At 41.2% G+C, this 18,325-nt stretch overlaps 2 protein-coding genes across 3 annotated transcripts in view; one reads left to right on the top strand and one right to left on the bottom strand.

Moving 5' to 3' along the window:
* Positions 1-6,198, bottom strand: part of mcu (mitochondrial calcium uniporter) — a 135,277-nt gene extending 129,079 nt beyond the window's left edge. The window contains exon 1 of the mRNA XM_052041313.1: positions 6,005-6,198. Within this exon, the coding sequence (XP_051897273.1) occupies positions 6,005-6,121 (117 nt within the window). The 5' untranslated portion in view covers positions 6,122-6,198. The remainder of the gene's footprint in view (positions 1-6,004) is intronic.
* Positions 5,071-18,325, top strand: part of micu1 (mitochondrial calcium uptake 1) — a 94,666-nt gene continuing 81,411 nt past the window's right edge. The window contains exons 1-3 of one of the 2 annotated variants that reach the window (XM_052041310.1): positions 5,071-5,502; positions 6,984-7,056; positions 8,447-8,551. In XM_052041310.1, coding sequence (XP_051897270.1) covers positions 8,536-8,551 — 16 coding nt within the window. In that variant the 5' untranslated portion in view covers positions 5,071-5,502; positions 6,984-7,056; positions 8,447-8,535. The remainder of the gene's footprint in view (positions 5,503-6,983; positions 7,057-8,446; positions 8,552-18,325) is intronic. The other variant, XM_052041309.1, reaches the window with a different exon arrangement.

The raw sequence follows: 18,325 nt of genomic DNA, 5'->3' as shown, positions 1-18,325 counted from the left end.
CAAGATGGATCTCTATATGGCTGCAACTGGGCATTCAACTGTGGCTCAAATGATAACATGCTCAGCTGAATCAGTATGTTTTGGGTTCAGATCCTGCTCCAGATATTTTAATACAAAAACCTGATCTCAAGCTCCAATGCAGAGGGAGAACTACACTGTTGGAGACATTTTTCAGATGAGGTTTGGTGTTAAGTGGATTTAGAAGATCACATCACATTATTTCAATGACAAGCACAAGACTGTGTTGACTGATAATTATCCTTCTGTCAGCGCCAATACATTATCCGATCACTACCACATTGCAGTTAATGGGAAATTGTTGTGCAAAAATTATTTCCCACATCATAACAATTATTACACTGCAGAGGTACTTAAATTAGGAATGAACTGCATTAAGATGACCCATGGGCTTGAAAAGCATGCCTCCCTTTGATAAAGTACAGCCATTCTCCTCCCGGTAAATACAACCTTTAAGTAACCTCTCTTTTTGCAAAACGTCATTGGGAGAAATCAGATTGCCTTCCTTCTCGTCACATGCAGAACTGTTCCCCATTAAGCCCCATGTTAAAATCTCCAAACTCCATGTCAACTTCATTGTTTGTCTCACAAAAAGCTTTAAATTTAATGTTCAGATTTCAAACTTGGCCCTCAAACTTATATGCCATCATTTGTCAAAGTGAATGAATAACAATTGACAAAACATTTGGGGAAAATCTTAAACTGATGATAGGCCATGCAGTGTACAGCTGTATCATGATGGGTAGGATCCTAGAGTCTATTACCCAGAGGTTTATTGTCCATTACTCATGTCCACACTTTCTCAGGTAAGTATAGTTGTCCTTCATAGAAAAGCAAATGAACTATTTCTTCCAAGACTCTCAATTTACTGCAGTCAAGTTGGGTTGTAGCATTGTAATAATGAACTGCTGTGGCCAAACTATTTGGCACCATGTTTCATGACCCAATGCCATGTTTATGAAGTATAGCCACTCACTGTTCAAGTACCATCACAATTTTATAGGGACAAAATAACTGACGGCAGAACTATTTGATGCTATTCACATACATATAAAATCAGGAAAATAGTTGTTACAAGAAAGCTGAAGAAGCTTCTGGATGTATGTTGCACTTTTAAAATGAAGATACATTTTAGGGAAGTTTCTGCTTATGTTTGGAGGAGACAGCTCATATAGAGAATTCACACTCACATTGACTAAAGGCCTGTTCCTTCAGTTGAAACAAAATTAGATATTGATTTTAAAAAAATCTTTCCAGATGATATTTCCTTTTCAAAACTGTTCCATGTTGATCATTTGATACTATTTAAGTCAATGCCAGCAGAATGATATTGATAGGTAGCCAGGGGATCTCCCTCTCCTACAACACCTCAATGAACTCTCAGTAACTGCGCAGTTCTCATATTTTACTTCCCCAACACCATGTCAGATATTTGAAATATGATGGGGAACCTCCACTATTTAGTCATTGCCAAAGGAAATGAAATGACAACCAGCGAAACTGGTTTTTGTTATTGAATGAATATTAGAACAGAAGAACCCTCCAACCTCACAACTAGATCTATAACATCCATGAAAACAGACAGACGAGGTCCTTAAGAACAAGTGTCTCAATACCAGAATTGGCCAAGCTATCGTGAACCTCAAAAGAGCTCTGCAGTACCCACCGCAACACCAGTGTCACCTCAGCTCTCGGAGTTAGGGTTAAACTTGTATCTGACTCAGAAGAGAAAGCTTCCAGTGGAACAGTCACATTGATAACTTCTCCAGCATTCTATATCTTACTTCGTTGCCAATTTCTCAGTTTTTGCTCACACTGTAATCCTCACTTTACTCAAAGCACTGGTGACAACCACCAAATTAAAACAGCAAACATTGGATATACTCAGGACAGTGCACCTCTGAAAAGAGAGAAAATCAATGTTAACACTTCAGGTTTTTGATCTTTTACCAAGAGTCAAGAAAATTTATCACGGACCCAAAACATTAACTGTTTGTTATTTCCAGCAGTTCTTCCACTATTTCCTATTTTTATTTCAGACTTCTTGCATCTGCTGTATTTTGCTTTCATGTCAACGACAATTATGCTAATCGGGAACAACTTAAAATGAAAACGGTCAGCTGCAAAACAGCTGAGGTACTCTGATAGCAACTGGCTCAATACCAGCATTGACTCAACACAGATATGAAGGGCCAAACTCTTACAAAATTTCATGCACCATGATATCAACTCAATCCTTGAAGCTGGGCTTGTGTTTATGTGCTTCTGCCTCAGAGACAAGAACCCTCCCAAGTAGAGCCAAGTTTTTCCAATGTACCCATCAATAGAAAGATACACAAATTTGATGGATGGATATGAGAAGTTCCCTCTATCACTTTCTCCTTCCTCGGTTTGTCTGGTTTCCCCTCAAATGCATTCATGCTATTTATTTCACAGTACTTGTTGTGGGAGCAAGTTCCACATTCTCACCTTTCCTCTAGTTAAGGAAGTTTCACCTTAATTATTGCATATATTGATGACCATCTAATATTAGTGGACTGTAGATCTGGTCTGGTCCAGTATCTTCACTGTTGAAGACTGGAACAGATTGCCTTCAGTTTCTGCATCCTAGACCCTCAGCTCTGGTGCAATTCACATAAACATATTCTAGAACATAGCACCGTACAGGCCCTTCAGCCCATGATGTTGTGCCGACATTTTATCCTGCTCTAAGATCTATCTAACCCTTCCCTCCCACATAGCCCCCTATTTTTCTATCATTCATGTGGCTATCCAAGAGTCCCTAATGTATCTGCCCCCACAACCTATGCTGGCAGTGTGTTCTTCGCACCCACCACTCTCTGTGTAAAAAAAAAACTGACCCCTGACATCCCCCTTACACCTTCCTCCAATCACCTTAAAATTATGTCCCCTCGTGTTAGCCATTGTCACCCTGGGGGGAAAAAAAGTCTCTGACTGTCCACTCGATCTATGCCTCTTATCTTGTACACATGTTCTCCACCCTCTTCAACAACAGAAATAGATGCATCTTCTGGAACAATATTTTTCTTTAACAGTTAAAAACTGCCTTTCATAAATTGCATTCTGAGGTGAAGAGCGCTGATGGAAGATTGAATTTCTATAGAACACTTACCAGTCAGAAGTATTTGGAAAAGCAATGATATAAACATTAATGTCTGGAATGAATTAAACCTGCAGACTCCATTGGACATCTGTGCCTCTGGAACTGCACCAGAAAGTAAACAAGGCCAAAATTATCATTTTGTTTGTTGTAGCATAGTCATTAGCAGTCACCTCTGTGCCAGTGATCCTTGAGACCAGAACACAAAAATCTAGTTTGGTGGTCCAGCACATTACTGAGGAAGTGCTGTACTGACAAAAGCCCCATCTTTCAAAAGATAGCAAAATAAGACCTTGACCACTTTCTTAGGATAATTTCTCTGCTTGAAAGGCTTTTATACCCAAGTGGTCAGTAACTAAGACTTGTCCTGCAAATCAACCTTAATAAATTAATGATCTGGTCTTAATCAGAATACTGGTTGGGGGAGCTTGCTGTTCACAAACTAGCTTCTGTGCTTCTATAATACAACACTAACTATACTTCACTGGCTATAAAGCACTTGGAAACACCCCAAGGATACAAATGGGATTATATAATGCAAGCCTTACTTTCTTTCACAATGAACTAAATGTAACCATTTAGCTGAATTGACATTGTTGGAATACACCATTGAGAACACATTTGTCATACTCACATTCTCAGTGAACAGATCATTTAACATATATATTACGTTCTAACCTCTAGTGCCTCCAGTATCTTAAACAACTGCTTGCTTTGTCCTCTCTGGATAGTACACAATCTTGTTCATTATCTTTATAAATATTTGAAACACATTATTACCACGTTTGAAATGCTGTCTCATGATAGTCAGCCCTATGTATTAGTTTTAAAATTCTTCATTAATATTTAAGTATATTAGTTGAACCTCTGTCAGTTAAGTGTCTTATCTTTCCCTACACATCAATACCTTGAAAAGACACGGTGCATCAAGGTAATCAGAATATAGTACATCCAAATAGTGTTCAATGAAAATTCCAGTGATCCCTGCATCCTCTTCTCCTCCATCTCAGAATGTGTTAATTATTATAAGTACAGAAGAGTGCAAAATTCATAGAAAACATCTGTATTTCACATTGTGTCAAATAATTTTGTTGAGGGGAGGTTTCCATTCTCCCCCGTCTGTGGGGCTATCAAACTCTATGGCTACATTTGCATAGTTTTGTAGCAATGAGACACCAGCAGAGAATACCCCCAAGATTGCTTTGTGCTGATTCTTAAAAAAAGAAAATGTGTAAACTAAAACAAAAATACACACACGCAGATTATCTACAGTGATGCACTTTAAGTGCTGGAAATGAAGCAAGGCCCCAAAATGCTGTTTGCAAATTACTGCCTATGAAAGAATAGAAATGATTTAGTGGATGTAAACCCTCAATTTAGAGAGCTCTGGATGCAAAAGGTATGAGCAACTCAGAACCCAGTCAGCATCGATGAGCGAGAGCAAACTAACTTCAGGGTGAAATGAACAGATGGATGTTGAATAGCTGTGACACACTGAACTATAACTCATTCATGAATTTTGTTTAAGAATCCTCAGTTTGGATGCAACTATCTTCACCTACTCAGCATAAATCCACTCCCAATATCATGGGTGTAGTACTGATACCCATTCAGCTACCACTGACAATATAAGAGAAGGGAAATATAAATGACTCCACCTCACACCCATCCTCCTTGATACTGCCTGCATGCTGAGGGACAGTGTCACAAGTAGGGGCAAGCAAGGATGTCTCAGCTGAACAAATCCTTTGACTGACACCAACCAGCCCTCCCCCTTGATCAACAAATCCAGGTTCCATCGCCGCACCTTTCTCGGCTGTCCACAGACACACTGATAGGTTAAATTCACTAAGCAATAGAGTCAAGTAGTCTGTTGAGGTTTAGCCCAGTTCTGAGATTAGTTTGTCGAGGTTTACCCTCTTGTTCCCTACCACCATCGTCAACCAAGCAGCAAAGCATTCAAGCTGTTTCCCAATTGCTACTGAGAGCGTCTGACTGCTACCAAACACGTTTACGATTTACTCTCACAGGAGTGAACTCACACATGGATTCAGCATGGGGCTTCACGGGGAGGGAATTTAAACCCACACCCTGTACCATTACGTTTCCACATCATTAGACGGACTACTGCGGCATGTAAAATCCTGTTGCTACCGGCAGGTTGGGCTCAGTCCACACACTCTGATGATTCAGATAATTTTTTCGACACCCGACTCACAATCATTCCCAGGAAAGCGCTAGTTCTGGATTTTACTTTGCAATCAGTGGAGGAGTTGAGGTGTCAAGGGGCGCGGTCCGTGTCAAATTCCTGCTCATGTATTGGCACCGTACGTCTTGCAGGTCACTTGTTACGCGGCCCTGCGGTAAGTAACAGTTTTCCTATCTATTCCCTCTCGCTTCCTACTAAAGCTTCGCTCTCCTCCCCTCACCTACACTCTTCGTTCCCTATCATCCTTCTGAAGAAAAACAGCATCAACTTTTAATCCGCCTCTTGCCCGGGATCGGCGACGTGCTGGGCAGGTTGGCCAGGTGACTCCTTGGAGTCAAGCCACCTTGTGGGGACAACCCCAAGGAAGAGGAGCGATGAAAGGTCACCGACCTGAAACCTTAACTTCTCCCCATCCCTACAGATGAGCGTCTGGAGAGAACATCACGTCCTGCTTTTATTGAGTGGGACAACTGCTGGGGTAGGTGAGCAGCCTGTCCTGTGGGCTCTCTCTGTCACCTACAACACACATACATACAACACAAACACACGACTCCCGAATTCTTCCCCGTCTCAGCCGCACTCCCTGCCACTCCCCCGGGGGACTCGCTGCTGTCTTCCGGATCCGGGGAGGGAGGGGGGACCCTGTCCTGACTCACCGTCCGCTGAGGCTGCCGCTGCCTGCTAATACCTAGCCCGCTGAAGCCGCCGCCTCCGCCCGCTGCCCTAGTGCTCCCCAGAGCGGCCGAGAGTAGCGCCCTTGCCGCAATCGCCATCGCTGAAGTGCAGCCAATTTACCCTAAGTCGCTCCGCAGCGGCAGTGGGGGCCACGCCAGGGTTGGGAGCATTGGGAAGGGGCGGGTCCCACACCGCCATCACTCACAGCTCCGCACCAATCAGGCATCAGACTCTGGGCACGAAGGCGGGGCTTCTAACTGTCGCTCAAACGCTCCACCATTCGAAAGCTCCATTAGTCAAGGCAAGGAGGGGCTCGAACCGGCGTGGTCTGAACCCATCAATCTAGATAAGGAGAGTTTCAATTGGCTTGGTGTAGCATGAGGGCGGAACCTACGATACGATGACCAATCACGGTCGTGTATTAACAAGACAGGCTACTGTCTGCAATTGTGAAGGTCGATTCACTTTTTCCCTTTTTTTGTTACTCCAGAATTTGTACATCTTGCAAAACCAAAAGCAAATGTAACATTAATTTCACTTCAACAACGTTAACTTCTACCTGAATATCTGGACAGGGTTTGGACTTAAAGTTTGTGAAAATTGCTGTATAAATTTAAGACTTGCTTTCTTTCAAGCAAGTGTTAGATTTTACCTTGATCCACCATCGGAGACGCATTTGCCTGACTTTTAAATAGTCATGCGTTTCATAAATTACTGTAACCAACCAACAACGTTGGGACTATGAGCTTGGGTATTTAGTTTTAATAATAAACTTAACTTTGCAACCAACAATTCTGCAACAATATTGCCAGTCTGCTTTTAAATTTCCTGAAGGGCTTGGCAGAGACTTTTGGAAAACTGAAGCCTCTTTATTAAACACGAGATGCGTTCCAACAATATTCGATAAACATTCAAAATAATGTCAAAAGCTCAAGTTATTTATTATTGTCCTTAAAATAGATTGTGTCATCTGTGGTCCAATGGGAAGCATTCTTGCTCGTGGATCAGAAGATTCTGATGTCTGTCCAAAGACGTAAGTATAGAAAAAATAAACTGTCACACAAGTACTTTTGTATGTGTCACTGTCATCTGCTACAATGCCTCATCATTGGAAATTTCAAACAAGCACCAAGACCTTGCTTGGCTGGTGGTGAGAAGGGCTGTCCAGATAAGATCCTTCATGCACAACCAGTGTCTCAATCCCACTGCATGCTGCCCTGGAGGTGGCTACAGTGCAGATGAAACCATCATCCGTCTCCTTCTGGAGTGTGTGTTTGCCAACATAGCGTGCGAAGGTTGGCAGTCATCTTCATCAAGATTCATCCCAAGTAGCTGCACAATATAGGACTCTGCTTTCAACAGCTGTTCCCAGAGACACACAGAGACTCACATGAACTGTTGCTGGAAGATCATCAACCCAGTGAAAGATGCAGTTTGGCCTGCCTGAAACTTGCTGGTCTTCCAGTTGAAGGAGTTGTCTACAACTGAATGCTGCACACTGCCACATTCCAGAATGCAGAACTAGGTACTGAAGTATGCACTGAAGCTAGGTACCACTGCTGTAAAGGTTCTATGAGAAAGACCACAGTGTAGGATTCTTCTGCCATTGGACACTGAGGGGTTGGGCGCTGGGCAATGACTTGTCAAACTTATCACTGATGGAATTTTTGAGACTGAAAATTAATGCTAAGTTGACATAATATAAATATTGTAAGTGAAAGTAATGATCTGCTTAGTACAGTAAATGAAGACAATGCAATGTCCCATATTGTATAATGGTATATTTCATCAATAAAGTATACTTTGAGGAAAAAAAGTACTTTTGGAATATGAAAGGCTACACTGAATCCAAATTTCCATTTCAGATCATGGAATTCCCATTCCCATTGGAGGCTCTTTTTCTAATGAAGTCCAAGGCAGTGTGTTTTTCTTCAAAAGATTTAAGAACAGCAGTAAGCAATCTGGTCCTCACACCTGCTCTACCGATCATCAACATCATGGCTGATATTCTACCTTTGTTTTCCTCCCCCTTTCCCAAATCCCTTGATTTCCAGAAACCTATCAATCTCTGTTTTGAATCTAGTCAATAAATGAGCCTCCGTATCCTTCAGGGGAGAGAATTCCAAAGATTTACCGATCTGAGAGAAGAAATTTATCCTTTGTTCAGCCCTAAATGACTCACCCTTCATTCTGGTTCTTGACTCCTCTGCGAGGGAAATATCTTCCCTACATGAGCCCTGTATCTGCTCTAAGGCCATCAGACAGAGTACCATGGCCCTATTTTTAGGGATTATTCTGTCCAATCACATTGCAGAAAAGATTACCTGATCATTATTACATTGCTGTTTATAGGTTTTTGTTTCCTCCTTTATAACTGTAATTACACTGCAAAAGTACTTAATTTTATATTCATGCCTTCTTAGGATGTGGACATCACTGGTAATGGTGACATTTATTGTTCAATTCTAATTATCCCTAATCCAAAGAGACACACTAATGGGTTTGAAGCCACATGTACAGCAGACCAGGTAAGACTGTAGATTTCCTCCCCTGAAGTACATTAGTGAACGAGATGTTGTTTGCATCTAGTTCAATCCAGTAGTTTAATGGTTATCTTTGCTGAGACCGACTTTTTTTTAAATTCTCTATTTGGGGCATCTAGAGTTTGTGAAACTTATAAATACCTCTTTTCTGGCGACTCTTCCAACTTTATCCATCAACTCTTTGTCCTAACTCATTTTGGAATGATTTTCTTTCACCCCACTTCCCACTCCACTCACGTCTGCCTTTTCCTTTAATTGTTCATTTCTATTTATCTCCTTTCGAAAGTTTTCCTTCATATAGCGTGTTCAAGACATTCTTATACCAATACTATAGGCTAAATAGATGCTCTCACAATTTAAGTTTCCGCTCTTCATCACAATTTCATTGTTGTTTTTTATCTCTGGCCAACTCAGATGAAGATTTAATTCCTTACAGAAATGGTGGATGCCAACCCCACCTTTTGTGGCCTATCTAGATCTATGATATATGGGATTCAATTATGATTATTAAATAAAAGCAACTACCAAACCTAAGTCTGTATGAAGCCAGGAAGTCTACTTTAAGCAATGGCCATTGAGGAAAAAAAACAGGAAGTCTGATTGGTTGTTACTAAGTACTTCCGTCAATTTAGCACCACTAAAATCATGATAAACCACAGATCCTTCAGTGGAGGAAGGATTAAAACTGTGTTTTATCATCTCAGCATTGTGTAATTAATGCTCTCCTAAAAATTGCATGCATTTCTCAGTCACAATGGGCAAACATTCCAGAATAACCTTGCCGTATTAATTGCATATATAAACCAGAAAATTCTGTAAATTCTTAGGAAATTTTGGCAGCATCAGCAGAGAGAAAGACAGAGTAAAACATAACAATTCTTTACAATTGTCAAAAGATCATCAGTCTGAAACGTTAACACTGCTTTTGTGTCCATGGACACTTTCTGATCTGCCAAGCGTTCTGCAGAATTTTCTGTTTTTAGTTTGAGTTCCATGGATCAACCTACATCCAATTCATGCCCAAATGTCATCAGTTAACAGCTAATTATATGAAAAATAGGATTAGAAAATTTTTTGTTGTAATTTTAGTCTTTCACCAAGTATTTCTCACATTTAGTCAATTTATGTTGTTTTCTCTTGGTGTTCCTCTGTTTACTTCAATGAATTTTAAATAAGCTTTTCAGTGCTGTGAAATCTATGCTGAATTCATCACTCAGGCGAAGGCTCTAACAATAATTTCTCATCATTTAATCTATTTCTGGTTGAAAAAATTTCTGTGTTTAATTTGCTTTAAAACAATTGCTGGTGCCCATTTGGCAGCAGTCATTATTTGAGATTAATGAGTTTTTCCACAATTGATGAATTTGAAATGGCCCCCAGAAGTTAAGTTTTTGAATGAGCAAAACCCATTGTTTCATTCTTTTTTCTTGGCCACAAAGATTGGGAAAAAAGGACAATTTTAAAAGGTCATTTTGATTATTTTCCTCAAGCTTCTAAAAAATACTATTTCCTCCCAATTTATTATCTAACCTCTCTTGAAATCATTATATTCAATATACTACCCTGAATCTATTTCAAGTACTGATTACTCTCAGTATAAGGAGCCACTACTTAGTATATATCAAATCTTGAAAGTAATAAAGCATTTTATTGTGTTCTGTATGTTCTTTTGGCAGTATGTCCTCTTGGTGTGCTGCTGTGATTTAATCTGAATTAATATTCAAGCTTAATTTCTTTCTATTTTTACATTTCACATATAAAGTTCCTCTTATCATTAAGCATAGACTTTTGGATACTAAAGGCTTCAAGGACTATGGGAATCGTAAGATAAGATATTTATTTATTAGTCACACGTACATCAAAACACACAGTGAAATGCGTCTTTTTGAGTTACTGAGAGTGTTCTGGGGGCAGCCCGCAAGTGTCGCCACTCTTCTGGCACCAACATAGCATGCCCACAACTCCTAACCTGTACGCCTTTGGAATGTGGGAGGAAACGGGAGCACCCGGAGGAAACCCACGCAGACACGGAGAGAATGTACAAACTCCTTATAGACAGCAGCAGGAATTGAACCCGGGTAGCTGGCGCTGTAATAGCATTACGCTAACCGCTACACTACCGTGCCACCCCCAATCATATTAGAAGATGGAGTTGAGCTTAACTTTGAGTTATTGATTGACAAACCAAGCTGGAAACATTTTATAATTGAAAAATAAAAATCTGCAGAGCCTGGAAATCTGGAATAAAAACAGAAAATGTTGGAATATTCAGCAGGTTATCCAACATCTGTGGAAAGAGAAATATAATCTTATGTTTTTTAGGAGGTCATTCACCCATCACGTCTGTGCTAGTTATTGAAGTAGCTAAGCAAGTAATCCAAATCCCCTAATTTCTCTGTGTTCCTCTTTTTATGTGTCTCTTCATTCATCTTGAAAGTTACTATAGAATCAGTTTCAGCACCTTATCAGGCTGTGCTTTTAATGTGTTGCTTCGCTCCAGAATATATGGCTGATTACCTTAAATCTGTGAACTCTGGTTACTGAACAATGAAAGTAATTTCTTGCTATCAGCTCTTATCACATGTTTTCTATCCAGTCTGAAAAGCAAAGTTATTCTAAACTGACCACATATTTCTGTCGATAGAGGTCAGCTGTACAGCCATTCTCTGCACTACTTCCAAGGATCAGTTCTTGTCTTGCATCTAGTTATTATAATGATTTTTCCTGAGTACATAACTATGTATTAAAGGGCCAAAAGGCTACTTGCATCTGAATTGCAAAGAAACAAATTGCTTGGATATGGTTTATTTTTAAATGTACTTCCATGTGGGAAAGTTGGTACTTCCAACTGAAGTAAGTGATCAGGAGTGGGTGTGAGCAAACCAAAAAACACACCTATCCTCTACACAGGCAGTGCACAAACACAACCTAAGACAGACATGCCACAACAGCAAGAAGCAGTTATTCATAGCACAGTGAAATAATTTGCATCACAAAACAAGGTGTTGGCAATGTGGAGACACAAGAGAGACTGCAGATGCTGGAAATCTTGAGCAATGAATACAAAATGCTGGAGGAACTCAGCAGGTCAGGCAGCATCTGTGGAGGGAAATGAACAGTCAACGTTTCAGGCCAGACCTTTCAAAGGAAGAGGGCAGAAGCCAGAATAAAAGGGTAGGGGAAGAGGGAGGAGCACCAGTTGGCAGGTGATGGGTGAGTCCAGCTGAGGGGGGAAGGTAGGTGGGAGGGGGAGTGGGGGGTGAAAGGGAATGATGTGAAAAGCTGGGAGGTGATAGGTGGAAGAGGCAAAGGGCTGAAGAAGAAGGAATCTGAAAGGAGAGCACAGTGGACCATGGAATAAAGGGAAGGAGGTGGACAGGTCATGAAGGCAGGGGAGGAGAAAGAGAAGGGGTGATGGGGCCACAGGAAAACAAAAGGGGTGAACAAAAGAGGGGGAGGGAAAACAAAATGGGGAGGGAAAACGGGGGGACAAAGGGGAGATGGAAAACAAAAACAAAAGGGGGGAGGAAACAAAGGGGGTGGAGGCGGGAAAACAAAAGGGGGGAGGGTAAACAAATTGGGGGAGGGAAAACAAAGGGGAGGAGACGGGAGGGAAAACAAAGGGGGGGAACAAAGGGGAGGGGTTACCGGAAGTTAGAGAAATCAATGTTGATGCCGTCAGGTTGGAGACTACCAACTCGGAATATGAGGTATTGCTCCTCCAACCTGCGTCTGGTCTCAACGTTGCAGCAGAGGAGGCCGTGGACAGACATATCAGAGCAGGAATGAGAAGTGGAATTAAATTGGCTGGCCACTAGAAGATCCTGCCTGTTGTGGCGGACGGAGCAAAGGTGCTCGATGAAGCAGTCCCCCAATCTGCATCTGGCTTTCTCGTGGGGGTAGGGGAGTGGAAAGAGAAGGGGTGGAAATGTGGAATTGGTGCAACAACATTTTTAAGAATGGTGAAGACTGTAGGCTGATATTGTTGGTATATACTGTTATTAATTTAAAAGTCATACATATTTTTGAAACTTCAGCTAAACTTACTGAACCTCAAACAATGCCTCAATGCTGTTACACTTTGCTGGTGTATCACTTTGAATTTTATTTAAATTCTAGTGTCCTTGACTCCAGAACCACCAGCAAACAGACAACAATGCTGCCAATGGATTTAATCTTCCATTTAAATGTATCAAAAGATATTCTTTATTACCTGAGGGTGGGGGTCTCCAGGAACAGTCTTTGGCATTTAACCCAAGAGTGGAAACACCTAATTGTAAAGTTGGTAAGGTAGAAGATTGGAAATGACACGATGATCTCAGAAGCCCGAATACAAAATTTATGCCAATATTAAGAGGGAAGTGCAAATATTAAGTGCAATTTTTTCAAATAAGGTATTAAATTAGGGCCTTTTTCAGATAAATGTGAAAGACTATATGCTACTATTTTGCCATGGAACAGATTATTATCCCCGATATTCTGACCAATATTTATACCTTAATCAACATCACTAAAATCGGTCATTATCTCAGTGTTGTTTGTGGGATCTTGCTGTGGACAAATTGACTTTTACATTTCCCATATTTGGGAGTGACCATCGTTCATTGGCTAAAGATCATTTTGGAATATACTGAGATCAAAAAGCTACTATATAAATGCAAGTATTTCTTCAATATCTATACAAGAGTAAGGGTCAAATTGCAAATATCACGTCCAGATGTAAAGGAATAATTTTTTATTTATCCAGAAATGCCTTGAAAAATGTCAATTTGGTTTGGATTGTAGGACTTTCTCTTCAGTAGGGTGTCCTTAATACTTAGAACCAACACGTGACATAGGCTAATTTTTGAACAGAAAGGTCCCACGATCAGCAACAAAATAATACTCAGATTAGTTGTGTTTTCTTTAGTGTTCATGGAGCAATAACTGTTGGCTAGGACACCAGTAAACAGCAATTGCTCTTCTCTAGCCGACGCTTGGAGGCATATTACAACCACGTGCAAGGATACCTGGGGCCACAGGTTAATATGTTTTCCAAATGATTACATCCCAAACATCCTATAGCCCTTCAGTAATGAGTTTATGTATCCACCTAGATTATGTATTTAAGTCACTGGAATGAACCTGTGTCTTTGTTACCACCAAGCTAAGGCTTACACCATTTGTGAGTCAGCTCTTGAAAACAGGCTGACAGCCCCATGTGGTACTGACCAAATTCTACATTTTTAAGGACCATTATTAAACCAAATCCTTGTCTGTCCAGGTGGGAGAAAAGAAAAAAAACACTCTTCAAGGAACTTTACATGTGTCCTGAACAACTCATTCAAATAGAGCTCTTAAAGTACTACAATTAGTTATTTATCTAAAGTGAATGTTGTAAGTGCTCAGCAGGTCCATCAATATCAATGAGAGAAATTAAATCAACTTTTCAGGTCAAGGACACTTCATTAACACTGGAAAAGTGAGAAGACAAATGTTTTAAGTTGCAGAGAGGAGAAGCTGGAGAGAATAGAGAGAATCTTATCTATTTTCTGCACATCTGGTCTCTCCTCCTGAACTCCTGGACAAAGCAAAAGCAGAGTTCCCCTGGTCTTCACTTTTCACCCACCAGCCTCTGCATTCAACTGATCATCCTTCCCACCACCAGAAATACACTACCCCCCACTACCCTCTAAGCATTTTGAGGGAATCACTCCCTTTGCAACTCACTGGTCTGCTCTTCCATCCCAAGTAATCACTCCCCATCTTATGACACTTTCCCATGCAAATGCAGGAGATGCAACACCTGTTCTTTCAACTCTTCCCTTCCCATCATCCTGGGACTCAAATTTCCAGGTGAGATAGCGATTAATTTGCACTTCTTCCAGTCTAATGTACTATACTCATAACGTGGTCTCCTTTATATCGGAGAAACCAAATGCAGATTGGGTGATCACTTTGTAAAGCTAGAGTGGCCCTGAGCTTCAGTTAGTAGTGTAGCGGTTAGCATAACGCTATTACACTGCCAGCAACCCGGGTTCAATTCCAGCCGCTGTCTGTAAGGAGTTCATATGTTCTCCCCATGTGTCTTCGTGGGTTTCCTCTGGGTGCTCTGGTTTCCTCCCACATTCCAAAGACGTATGGGTTAGGAAGTTGTGGGCATGCTATGTTGGTGCCAGAAGCACGGCGACACTTGCGGGCTGCCCCCAGAACACTCCACGCAAAAGATGCATTTCACTGTGTGTTTCAATATACATGCGACTAATAAAGATATCTTATGTTATCTTATTTTAATTCACCATCCCACTTCCATTCTGACCTTTCTGTATATGGCCTTCTGCACTGTTACAATGAGGCTCAATGCAAGCTTGAGGAACAACACCTCATCTTCTATCTGGGCAGGTTGCAGCCTTCCAGACTCAATAATCAATTCTCCAACTTTAGTAACTCACTCTTTCCTTCTGTTTGTATCAGAACTGCCCTTTTCTGACTGCCATCATTTTGGCTTATTTTTTCCCTTTCTATTAGTATAGTCTGACCTGCTGGGCACGTCCCAGAGCCTTATTATTGGCAACACACAACACAGACAAAGAAGCATAATGCACTTCTAACTGTGACTTTAAGGCATTTGGTCTCACCCTATCAGAGATATTCCCTTTTTTCTACCCACCTCTTATTTTCTCCCTTTCCTAATTCTGACAAAGGATTTCGAACGTGAAACATGAACTGCTTTGATTACCACAGAGGTTGCCTGACCTGCTGAGTGTTTCCAGAATTCTCTGTTCTTATTTTCAGGTTCCCAGTATCTGCAGTTCTTTTTAATTTTGACAACAGAGTAAATAGTAAAGAGTCTGTGATAGTGTTTAGACCAAATTTGTCAAGGTATCAATTACTTTAAAAACCATCATTTGGAACCAAGTAATAAGAAAACAATTTGAAACATTAGAAAGTGAAACAAGATGGTACAGTAACATCTGTGGAAAAAATTAGTTACCTAAAACTGAAATTTACATTGAAATCTCCCCTCCCCTACAATCTCGAGTTTGGAAGAATGAGAAGTGATCCCGATGAAATGTACAGAATTCTTAAGAGCTTTGATAGGGTAGATGCATTGCTGGAGTGTCTAGAACCAAGGGTAGTGGATCTTTGAAATTCTCCACAGAAGAGGACTACAGAGACTCATTTGCTCAGTGTACTGAAAAGGGAGATAGATAAATTTTTAGATATTAAGGTAATCAAAGGAGATGGGATTAGTGCAGGAAAGTGGCACTGAGGTAAAAGATAAGCCTTGATCTTATTAAATGGCAGAGCAGTCACAAGATGTTAAGTAGCCTACTCCTACTTCTATTTTGTATTTTTTTACAACTCCCCATCAGAATATCTGTCCCTAAATTTTAGGAGTTTTGTCTTTGCTACCTCATGTCTAAAGTTTGTATTTTCACTCATTGGAATTCTATCCACTTCTGCAATTAGTTGGGTTTGCCACATGTTTGTCAAAAGTCCTAAGGTTGAAAAACATAATCTTCTCTTAACGTAAGCAACACACAAAGGTGCTGGAGGAACTCAGCGGGTCAGGCAGCATCTGTGGAGGGAAATGGGCAGTCGATGTTTCAGGCACTGCATCCAGTTGACCCTTCAGCTGGACTGGATGAAGGGTCTCGACCCGAAATGTCAACTGTCCATTTCCCTCCACAGATGCTGCCTGACCCACTGAGTTCCTCCAGCACCTTTGTGTGTTGCTCCGGATTTCCAGCATCTGTGGTCTCTTGTGTCTCCTCTTCTCTTAGCTCACTTCTTCACTGCAATTGTGTAGTGTAGTGTAGTGCACTACTAGCAATAAAGGTTCATGGTGGGATCCTGGAAATGTCGACCTCTGCCCATATTTCGATTAAGGCAGATGAAATTCACCACCTCCTTGAATGCAGGGAATGAGTTGATCAGTATCCTTGTCCTCTTACATGCTCTGAGTCCTAGTTTGCTCACAGTGGGGATCTCAAGACACTGGAAAAATGCCATCAATGCTGCCTCCGTAAAGTCCTGCAAATTCACTGGAAGAACAAGCAAACCAACATCACTGTCCTCTCCCAAGCCAACATCTTCAGTATTGAGATTCCAGTAACACTCAGTTGGCCTTGTTGCTCACATTCCCGATACTGGGGACCCAAAGCAGACACTCATTCCAAGCTCTGTCACTGGAGGATGAAAAGATTCAAGGATGTACTCAAAGCCTCCTCATGGAAATGCAACATTCCCACTGACTCCTGAGGATCTCTGGGCTATAACTGCTCAAAGTGGAGAAGGAGCATTTAGGATGATATTGAGATCCTTGAATCCATGCATAGGGAGCTCACAGAGGCTCTGCACAAGTAGCGGATGGTGTGCACACTAACCCACCCAATTGGCCATGATGTGTAGATGAGTCTGCAATTCCACATTAGCCTCATTTGCCACCTCAGAACCAGACTGGAAGTAATCCTCAATCCCAAGGGACCACCTAGGGAGAAACATATACCACCTCTCCTCAGAGGTTATGGAATAATTTCACATGACCATTTGCTGTTTCTTAAAGTAACTAAGGTATGGATTTAAAGTAAATGGCAGGATTGGAAGGGTGTTAAGATAGAGGTCCTCATCCAATGGACAGTGGGGGTGATGTAGACAGAAACCATAGTTCTTTGATGAATACTTGGATTTGGTGCAAAGGACTACTATTTGGAGCTGTTTCAACAGCTACTGTTGGAAGTGGGATTAGGCAGCATCTAAACTGAAAGGCATGGACTTGATGTAATGAATAACCTCCTGTGTACCATAAATCTCTACAATTCTATGATATAAACTATACCAAACAAGGTCACAGTACTTCTATATGGGTAAGCCAAAATGGCTGCAGAAAAGATTCACAAGGATATTACTGGGTCGGGAGGGTTATAAGGAGAGACAGGATAGGCTGCAGCTTTTTTCTCTGGAGCGAAGGAGGCTGAGGGGTGACCTTATAGAGGTATATAAAATCATGAGGGGCATACATAAGGTGGATGGTGACAGTCTTTTTCCCAGGGTAGGGGAGTCTAAAGTTTACATGGAGGGAAAGGATTTAAAGGGGATCCGAGGAACAACCTTTTCACAGAGGGTGGTGGGTATATGGAACAAGCTGCCAGAAGAAGTGGTGGAGGTGGGTACAGTTACAATGTTTAAGACATTTGACCAGGTCAATGATCTGTTGAGTATACCCTCTAAATTCTTTCCCTACCTCAGCTGTTTTATAATAATTCTTATTTGTTCCATCTCTGCAGTTTTATACTCAACTCTTTAAAAGTCTTCTCCATTTCTGTGGGTATACTTTCAAGAATTCTTATTGCACAACGAACCCCTGTGATATTGGGCAGGTACAGCGTAATGGGGATAGAGTATACTCCACCCCATCTCCCCTCCTTTGTCCACCTATCACCGCTCTGCATTTCCCTCCTATATATTGGGCTTCCCCTTTTCCTATCTTCAGTCCTGAAGAAGGGTTCTGCCCCGAAATGTTGACCGCGTGGCCTGCTGAGTTCCTCCAGCATCATCATGTTTTTCATCTAGAATCCAGCATTTGTAGTCCTTTATTTCCCTTTTATACTCCATCCCACCCTCGACGTGACTGACATCCAAACATTTCAAAGACATTTGGATAGGAAGGATTAGAAGGACATGGGCCAAATGCAGGCAAATGGAACTTGCTCAGGTAGCAGAGACGAGTTGGGCCGAAGAGCCTGTTTCCATGAGGTGTGACTCTATGTATGACTT

Source organism: Pristis pectinata, chromosome 30 (genome assembly GCF_009764475.1).
Source record: "Pristis pectinata isolate sPriPec2 chromosome 30, sPriPec2.1.pri, whole genome shotgun sequence".
NCBI classification, from domain to species: domain Eukaryota; kingdom Metazoa; phylum Chordata; class Chondrichthyes; order Rhinopristiformes; family Pristidae; genus Pristis; species Pristis pectinata.
The sequence above is the reverse complement of the archived record's forward strand: the minus strand, read 5'-3'. Positions and strand labels throughout refer to the sequence as shown.